This window comes from Lutjanus erythropterus, chromosome 17 (genome assembly GCF_056507025.1).
Source record: "Lutjanus erythropterus isolate fLutEry1 chromosome 17, fLutEry1.hap2, whole genome shotgun sequence".
NCBI classification, from domain to species: domain Eukaryota; kingdom Metazoa; phylum Chordata; class Actinopteri; order Lutjaniformes; family Lutjanidae; genus Lutjanus; species Lutjanus erythropterus.
The window spans coordinates 8,286,962-8,297,028 of NC_139333.1; the positions used below are offsets into that span (position 1 = coordinate 8,286,962).

Here is a 10,067-nt window from a genome sequence, read left to right on the forward strand (position 1 = left end):
TCTTCAGTCCTTCCACCTTCTTCCCTTCTGTGTTTTTTTTCTCCCCTCATCTCCCCACGTCTGTCTGTGCCTGTGTGTGGTTTGGTCTGCTGTAATCCGACAAGGGTTTCCCTGCGTGCAGTCCAACGTTGCCTCAGGGACATCACAGTATTACTGCATGTGTGTATGTGTGTGTGTGTGTGTGGTTGTCTAGCGTTAACAGCATTGCAGCTTCAATGGCCCACTGCAGCAGCCAAGAAAAATGATCTGGCACTCTTCAGCTCTTTTCTTTCTGTCTTCCATTTTTTTCTTCCTTCCTCCCTCACCCCCTCCACCCATTTGTTCTTGTCTTCTTTGTTTTCTGTGTCTTATTTCTTCTTTCTCTTTCTCTCTCTCTCTCATCCCTCAGGCCTGCGAGGTCTGATAAACCTGGGCAACACATGCTTCATGAACTGCATCGTCCAGGCACTGACACACACGCCGCTGCTGCGTGACTTCTTCCTGTCCGACCGACACAAATGCGAGATGCAGAGCAACTCCTGTTTGGTGTGTGAGATGTCGCAACTCTTCCAGGAGGTAGTCCCCCCCTTTTTTTTAAAGAATTTGTTTTAATAGGTGGAAGAAGAAGAATAGGAAGCATAGAAAAGGGTGTTGTCACTCTCACATACACACTTTTCTTCTACAGTTCTACTCAGGCCACCGATCGCCACACATCCCCTTCCGTCTTCTCCATTTGGTGTGGACTCACGCACGTCACCTGGCCGGCTATGAGCAGCAGGACGCCCACGAATTCCTCATTGCAGCGCTGGACGTCCTGCACAGACACTGCAAAGGTCAGACAGACAATGAAACAAGAGAAGACCAATAGCATGCCAAAAAGTGGAGAGCGAGCCCGTTCACACCTGATATTAACATGCACCTCAGGTGATCCTATCACTAGTGAACAGCTCTGAGTACATCATTATACACCTGGCATTATAATGTCACTCAACATGCCTCAAGTGACCACTTCTGATCAGATCTCCCCTCCCTGCTCTTTATATAAATAAACATGTAGCTACATCATTTCAGTTTGCAAAGATCAAATGTTTCTTTACACAAAGAAGATAACTTAATGTCGAACATTTATTGTAGACAGCTCTTTATATGGTTTGTATGGTTACTCGTAACTAAAAAACTCACAAGCTTGTGCGTTTTTTTTCCATAAACATTTAGAAAAAATATAAAGGTGAATTGTTCTACACATTTAACTTCCTAACTTTACTGGTCACTTAGCACTTCAGACGGGTGTAGCCACTGGTACGAATGAAAGAAACAACTTAAATATATTGAATTTAATGCAGAAGTTACAAGAAAGTAACTGATAACGAATTTGCTGTAGCTGTTTTCACAGTTTCTCACTCAACAACTCTCAAAATTGCAGTTTTGTCAGGGACTCTGGGGATATTGTAGTTACTAGTTCAATGTGTGTTCAGTGTGTTAATAAACATTAGCTAAATTTTTTGGCAGGTAAGAGAGGCAAATTTGCATTACAGTGAACTAAATGATGAACTTAATGTCTGTTAAATAGGTGGTGCCTCAATGTTGCAAAGGACACACTGCTGAAAGAATGTGGCCCAGACCAGTTCTGAATGTGGTCTGAGCGATCAGATCTCAGCGCGTCCCCAGTGTGTTTTGGTTGCGTTAACACCTGTACTTAAAGCTGATTGGATTGCTGAAGAGAATTGCTAATACCAGGTGTAAACAGGCCCAGAGACAGATGTGAAGAAAAAAAACTGGAAGAATGACAGAGAGGGGTCTTTTAGCTGAGCGTAGGAGTGATGGGAGGAGAGCTGGTTGGGATGAGTGGATGAGTGGAGTTGAGACGATGAAAAGAGAAGAGAGAGACGCACTGACTGACAAAGAGACGGAGAAACACAGCACTGATCTCTGTTGGATCTCTGTGTCTCTGCAGTTCATAAGCAAGAGAGGGGGGCTGTGAAGTTACACAGCATTGCTTTTAGTGACTCTGTGTGTGTGTGTGTGTGTGTGTGTGTGTGTGTGTGTGTGTGTGTGTGTGTGTGTGTGCGTGTGCGTGTGCGCGTGTGTTTTTACATCCACACAGACGACAACGGGAAGAAAGCCAACAACCCCAACCACTGTAACTGCATCATCGACCAAATCTTCACAGGGGGCCTGCAGTCTGACGTCACCTGTCAAGTCTGCCAGTAAGTGTGATGCTGTGTGAGCTTTTTCCTGCAGAAGAACAACAGAAAAACCCTTTCAGGTCTCACCAGAGACTCTAGAACACCTAATATTAACAAAGTCATGACCTTATACACAACAGCATCGTCTCCCAGCACAGTTCCATTATGTTACAGCATACCTGTCCTGTAAAACGGTTGTTAAAAAAAGACCAAAAAGATGACTTCACTCGTGTCTCACCGTCCCTGTCCTGAGGTGACCCTCCTGCCTCCTCCATTCACACAGTGCACCATCAATCTCACACACACACACGCACACACACATACACACGCTGTTCAGCCACACTGCAGCAACAGGAAAACCCTTTCATGGCATACAGCCCGTAAAGCTGATCTCTAGCTCCACCTGGTGGCTAAGGAAAGTGTCTGAGCTTTGTGCTCTGAGATGCATTTTTCATTGACGATGTTTAGGACAGGGTTCCTATGCAGTATGGAAAGGTATGGAACTTGATTTACGTTCAGCTCTTGTTAAGTATGGGAAAAACAGACCATGGAAAAATGTTTTTGTTTCCAGACTATTGCCAAATATTCTGTTTTCTAAAATATAAAATTGCTGGCATTGTTAAGCGTGTCTGAACATTTGAGTTATGCAGTGATGTAGGTATCAGAAAAGTAAACAGACTATTTTTTTTCTGCATAAGGAAGCCAAACCTTTAGGGCTGTGTTCATCATCATTTTCATGGATGAAGTCGATAAACAAGGTTGCACAAACACTGTGAAAACTCATTTTCGCTTGTTATTTATACAAGAGACTAAGAAATGTGGACAGTGAACAACAGTGAAAATCATTTGAATAAATATTTAAATGAAAGATGAGCAAATATGTAAACAAGTAAGAACAAATCAGGATGGGGAGGCATCAGTAAAATCCCTTTGAGAATAAATCCACCGTTAGATGAGATTTAGAATACTTAGCAGAGTTTGCTGATCAGACCCCCAGAGTGAGACTGTTCTAAGTCCTTAGCTTTGAGTGGAACCAGAACTTGTTCTAATGGGAGAAGCCCCGTCTACACATCCTGTTGAAGGCATTAATGTTGCATTGTTCTGCCTCACTGTTCTGTTTAAAACATATGAAACCTGAATGGAAGAGAGCATCGTTGTTCCACCATTAAACTGGCAGTAGGAGTAGTAACAGTGCCTTATTTGCTTCCAAACACTGGTGTGCTTTCTAAAATCACACACTGCTGCAGCATTATGCTGCCGTTGTTTGGTTCAGTGTAAAAAAGCAAAACTGAGGTAACAACGGGTCTCCTTTACAGCAGGGTTGTGGGATCTCTGTGGAAAAAAAGCTTTAGATGCCTCCTAGACCTGTATGAGATCAGCAACTCAGTGTTGGACTCTCTAATGAAGCCAAATTGTATTTTTCCCTGGAAAGTAATTAGAAGATTTTGAATTCCATCCTATATGTTAAAGGGAGCCACTGTAGTGAACCAGACACCTCAGTAATGTGGGCAGTGTTGCCAGATTGGACCGTTTTCTGCCCAATTGTTTTGGTTTTGGGTGCGTTAAAATGGGCTTGGGCAGGTTGTCAGGATTTTGGCTGATTAAATACGTTAAAAATGACTGCATATTAAAAATATATTCATTCATTATTGAACACATCCAGTCACTCACCACAACTTTGATCTGACCTCATGTAGTGTTTTGTAAATCTGTATTTTCATTGCAACTGAAAGCTCTATGCTTGCAGTATTATGTAATTATTCTTACTGTCAAGGTTTGTCACAGCTTACCAAGTTAGATAAAACCTTTTACATTTTTTATTTGAGCTGGCGCTTTATTTTTAAGGCAGAAATGATTCATAGTTTTATAGCTGCATTGGAGCATCTGCTTTCAAGCACACCTGTGAACAGTTTAAATCTTGTTTTACTTCTGTGTCATATACTAAACATTATGAATGTCAATACTGTTAGCATTGGCTATAAATAAATTATCATCTTTAATTATGTACATTTTTTTTTTATCAATTTGGATGTGTTTTGAGTAATTTTTGGACTTGAAAACATCAAACCAATCTGGCAACACTGAACCTTGCAACTCTGCAGAGTTTTGAACGAAATGTAATTGTGCTACAGCTTCTTGGCTTAACAAGAAAACAAATAATGGGTTATCTTGTCAGTGTGTCTTAACTGAACAATTTTAATCTGTTCTGCTAAATGTGGGGACCAGACACAAGCATGAAGGTCTTGGGTTAGAGGATTCTGAATCTGCTTTGCATGTTCTCCATGCATCTGTGTGCGTTTCATCCCACATGCAGAGGACTTTCAGTTGCCTGTAGGTGTGAGTGTGAGCATTAATGTTTTTGTGTGTTGGCCCCCGTGACACAGTGGCAGTCTGCCCAGCCTGCCTCACCCCTCCCACCCAACGTGAGCTGGAACAGGCTCCAAACCTGCTGCAAACCCTGCATCATATAAGCAGTTTAAATAAATGCTTTATGATGGCCAAAGTAGTTCTTTGGGAAAGATCTCCACCCAAATGTTCTCAGGTCACGAATGCTGTCGGCCTCTGTAATTTGTTTTATATCCTTAACTGCCAGCACTAAGCTGCAGCGTGCACATCTGAATGATGTTCAGCAGGATTATCTTCATCGCCCAGACGAATGAGCTCAGCTGCCAATTTTAGGAGCGCAAGGGTCTAAACCATGGTGCCAAGATGGAATAGATGCCAGAATTTTTACTATTTCCTTCTTTTGTCTCCCTCTCACTTATATGTCTGTCTGAATAAAGGAAAACTACAAAGTGCAATGTCTTGAACTGGGCAACAGACTGGAAAACAGATCAACTCACAGTAACTCCTTGAATCTACATTCAATTTCTAGATCTTTTGTAGACACTCACCATCTACTGTCTCTCTGTCTTCCTCCTAGCGGTGTCTCGACGACCATAGACCCATTCTGGGACATCAGCCTGGACCTGCCGGGCTCCTCTACCCCGTTCTGGCCCCTCAGCCCCGGGGGAGATGGATCAGCACTTAACGGAGAGAGTCATACCACTGGAGCCACGACACTCACTGACTGTCTGCGCAGGTAACTGACATTACAACAACATTTCTCCTAGAGTTTTTATGCTTCTACAACAGTGACCAGCAATAAGTTTTTTTGTTCAAATTTAAATGAAATAATATTCAATCAAATTGTAGTGCTGTTAGAGAGGTTAGAGCAGCCCATGTGTGCTCTGGCGCTGCTGTAGCGACTTTATCTACCGTTCAGCATCTAGCCTTTTTTTCCACGTGACGAGCCCAGTTCTCAGTGAAAAAACACAGTGAAAATGATCTGTTCACAGTCATATTGACATCCTAGTGATATATAAAATGAAACTGTGGGGTAAGGTGTCGTGTTGCTGGTATGATATGTGACAGACATGAAAAAATCAGGCAGTAGCCAGGCCTCAGTCAGCCCCTGGGCAGAGATGCAGCTGATCAATCTGTCGTATGCAGTGCAACAAAACATGGTACAAGCTCATCCATGCTGCCATGTGATATTTGTCATCTTTTAGCCTTCACTTTCAAGTTGATATTATGTCTCTGTCACCAGCAGACTGTTTTTTGTCATTTGAGACTACACAGGGTAACCTGAGGAACACTGTTGTTTGCTGCGTCACCCAGTTGGCTCATGTTTATGAGTTTCTCATGAGCTTCAAGGAGACCACGTTTTTCATTGAGATAAAATTACTATCTTTTTCCCGTCATACTTTCAGTGCGCATGCAGCCAGCTGGAAGCTGAAGGAGAAAATTAAAAAATAGAATTATTGTAGATTTAGAATCGTTTTCTGTATGTTGTCATGTATGAAAAGACCCCAAATGAACACTGTTAATTGATTACAATAAACAAATTATTTAAACAGTATCTGTGCAGGAATGATTCTGTCCCAAGCTTTTTTTTTTTTTTATCAGTAACAGTCATCACTAAAATCTTCAGCTCATATGAAGATGTATGAGTATGAATGCAAACTGCAGAGGCATACAGACGCCAGGTGGTAATTCTAGTTGATAACATCCCTCTGCTGTGTATCAAATCTTCTTTCTCTCTGCCAAAACAAACCTAACAAGTGCATCATTTTGCTTTTGAAGTGGAAACACACACATACGTAGACCGTTCCCTAAAATCTAATTCCTGTTCCTCGCAAATCCACTGGAGCAGAGACTTCAGGGATAAAAGAACACATACACATGGCACTAAACCTTATCCTCTCTTGTCTAGGTTCACCAGGCCAGAGCACCTCGGCAGCAGCGCTAAGATCAAGTGCAGCGGTTGCCATAGTTACCAGGAGTCCACCAAGCAGCTGACCATGAAGAAGCTGCCCATCGTGGCCTGCTTTCACCTCAAAGTAAGAGCGCGTGTGGTGGTTTGACTGCTAATTTCGAGGATATTGATTTATCAGTGTTGTTCTTCTAACACTTGGTTTTTTTTATGCTTCTTTTCAGAGGTTTGAACACTCAGCCAAACTGCGACGGAAGATCACAACTTATGTCTCCTTCCCGTTGGAACTGGATATGACCCCCTTTATGGCCTCCAGGTGAGCACAATACAAAATAAAACAGAAAGCTGTCGGCTAAAAACAGAAAAGAAAAGAGGTAAGATGCACAAAGACTAAAAAAAATTGGAGGAATGGAAAGAAGGCCTGTGTTCTGGAAGAAAACATATTTACTTAATATGTCGGATTAACACCCCACTCACACCTTCCTTCTTTACCAGTGAAATTCTGGAATCCTGTTGAGAAGCATCTCCTTCTTTTCAGAAATCAAGATGGCAGAAAACATTACCACAAGGGAAGAGTCTGTCTAGCAGTTGTTTGGTGGCAAAGATGATTTAGGTCCGGGCATTTCCAACTGCGGACTGTACACAAGGCTACAAATAACACACTGCTTGACAGACCTTTCTCTAATGGTAATGTTCATCTTGTTATTTTGATGTCAACATATTTAAAAGAATAATGTATCACTCCTACTGAGCACATTTAACACAGATATGCTAGTAAAAATACAGGAATTCAAAGGAAGACAAAGAGTACAAAAGAAAATCACATTGCAGTAGATGCTTTCTTTTGTTTTGTTGGATTTGTATAGCAAAGACACGTTTTAACAAAATACGTGTTGATGTTGCCTCTAAGTTCATCTTGCTGTCTGTTTCAGTAAAGAAAGCAGAATGAACGGGCAGTACCAGCAGACTGTGGACCCCTTCAACAATGATAACAAGTAAGGCAAACATCTGTCTCTAATAACCCAGCGTCTGAATCAGCACAGGTTTATTTTCACTCAGTCTCTGACTCACTAAGGTCGCATTAGTGATCCTTCCGACGGCAGACTTGATTTTCATTCATTTCACTGGGGAGAGTTCAGGTTTTTCCATAAAAAAAGTCGATAAAGAAAAGCTTGATTTGAAAAGTGCTTGAATTTTAGATAAAGTGCTTGAGACTGCTTGAAAGTGGAATCACATTACCTTCATAATAAACTACTTTCTGAAAGAATAGTTCACTTTTTAGATAAAGAAATAAGATAAGTTGGAGAGAGCCGGATTGCTGTTGCCTTTCTCAAAATGACTCCATCCGAACCTCGCTTGCCTCTCTGTGAGTGGCTGTCAGTCTTTTTTGATGGGTGCACTGCACTCTGATGGAACAGTGAGTGGGAGGCTAACAGACGACAACATGCTGGGTGGGTGCTGTTGCAAAGAGTGTTGGCTTGACAACGGAAAAAAAATTTAGAAGTGAAATGATTTGTCTGGAGATTTGATTGTTTGATTATTTTATATTGGCTATGCGAGGTTATAGCTACAAAGTATACAGGCATCTGTAGAATGCTATTATGAAACATATTTTTTGTTTATAGTGAAATACGATTTGATTTAATGTGATGAATAGGTGAAATAATCATTTTGAGTGTATGCATATAAAGATATAATTTACCACAGTGTTTCCAGGTGCTGGAAAAGCTTGAAAATACACCTTAAAAATGCTTGAAAAGTACTTGAATTTGACTTAAGAAAAGGTATGAGAATGAACCTTGCAGCATTAAGCCTCTCCTCTCTCGTCTTTTGTTTCAGGTATAGTTTATTTGCAGTGGTGAACCACCAGGGGACACTAGAGAGCGGCCATTATACCACCTTCATCCGCCAGCACAAGGACCAGTGGTTCAAATGCGACGACGCCATCATAACCAAGGCCAGCATCAAGGATGTCCTGGATAGTGAAGGGTGAGCTCAGCGCCTGAAACTGAAACTGTATTTAGTTAGATGTAAATGCAGTTTGCCTTTGTGTTTCTAATAGCAGTTTGACTGCTCCCTTATTAGTGATTCTGCAGTCTGACCTCATTCTACTTTCATCTCCCCAGGTACCTTTTATTTTACCACAAACAGTTCCTGGAGTACGAGTAGCTCCCTGCATCAGCGCAGCCTGCAGGAGGAGACGAGGGATGATGCAAGGATTACAGTAGTTGCATGGGAAAAAGGTAACAGAGTGATGAGGGAGGCATGGAAACAGAAACACAAGCCTACCTGAATCACTCTGAAGTCGCACTCTAACATGGAACCACCCTCACTACATACTAATCCAGATCCACCGTATGACATTGTGCAAAAAGTGCAAGAACCAAATAAAATGCAAGAAATTTGGAAGGGAGATTTGTATGGGCCCTGAAGGAATATTGCAAAAGTTTTTTTCACTTGAATTCAGGAAATGAAGAAGAAAGCAGCTGTGATAATCTACATGAAAGAAAAGACTGCAGAATCGGTCTACTTTTTCCTCTTTTTCAGAGACAGACAGAATGGCATGAGGTTTTCTTTTCAAGCGTTAGTTTACCAGGGGAAGGTTTACTTGATCACAAATGCTGTTCTTCACCAACGTCCTGTTTCATCCTTGCACAACTGCATTTAGCATCACCTGAAGGCGCTGAGATGTTGAGTCGCAGCCTTCCTGTGGTTCAAGGCTCCGCTATAGCAAAGAAAGTGATTTTTTTTCTTTCTTTCACTATAAACTGGCAACTTTCTGGACACAAGCACACTTGTCTGACACCCCCACACTCCTCAAAATGACCAAATATTTCAAGGATGGAAGTTGTCTTATTATGCATTTATGTTCTGAATGCAAAGAGTGGAAAAAAAAAACCTGACACGAAATGGTATTACGGACACTGTATAGAGACAGACAGTTAATTCCATTCATTACTTGTGACTTTGTAGTTGTCAGATAACTTTTAGGAAAACTTTTCCTTCTGTTTTTCTGCCTCTCATGCTGCTTCCAACAGTCACAGGGGGGAAATAAATGACACAGTGAATATTATATTTTTATACATACTGTAATTATGACGTTTGTTTACAGTTTTGCATTCTCCCTAAACTCTCACATTGTTTGTCCGTGTTACATTGTGCCGTCAATCATGTTTTTTTTGTACACACAAAAGCAAAATAGCGCTGATAATGTTCATGAAACTGCTGCTATGGCGGCTAAATCTAGTAATTTTTTCCTGTAATTGAACTTTGGTTTGTACGGAAGCTCTAAGAGGCAAGTGAGAAAAAAATCTGGTAGTCCATTTTCTAAGTCTGATCTAAATGTTTTATTGTTTGTTTGTTTGTTTTGTTTTTTTGTCCTGTATTTATGGCTTTATGGCTTTCTTAAGGTTGCCGAATTTTGGGCCTGATTACAATCTCTTTAATTTTAGATCGACTTTGAAATCAATTGAGGTAGAGACCTCATTTACAATGTAGCCTTGTAAAAACTAAAATAAAAGCTCTCAGACAACAAAGACATCAGTAAGGAACTTGCACAAAAGTGGCAATAAAAAGTTAAAACGATAAAAGCCACAAAAAAAACAACCTAAATTCAATATAAACAATTAAGCTAGTGAGTCACCTAA

General features: G+C 41.1%; 1 protein-coding gene across 1 annotated transcript in view; it reads left to right on the forward strand.

The window, feature by feature from the left end:
• The window catches only part of usp22 (ubiquitin specific peptidase 22), a 29,673-nt gene extending 20,164 nt beyond the window's left edge, over positions 1-9,509 (forward strand). The window contains exons 5-13 of the mRNA XM_084740058.1: positions 389-555; positions 665-812; positions 2,084-2,186; positions 5,089-5,247; positions 6,421-6,547; positions 6,645-6,736; positions 7,353-7,415; positions 8,260-8,409; positions 8,547-9,509. Of these exons, the coding sequence (XP_084596184.1) occupies positions 389-555; positions 665-812; positions 2,084-2,186; positions 5,089-5,247; positions 6,421-6,547; positions 6,645-6,736; positions 7,353-7,415; positions 8,260-8,409; positions 8,547-8,589 (1,052 nt within the window). The 3' untranslated portion in view covers positions 8,590-9,509. The remainder of the gene's footprint in view (positions 1-388; positions 556-664; positions 813-2,083; positions 2,187-5,088; positions 5,248-6,420; positions 6,548-6,644; positions 6,737-7,352; positions 7,416-8,259; positions 8,410-8,546) is intronic.
• The last annotated feature ends 558 nt before the right edge of the window (positions 9,510-10,067 follow it).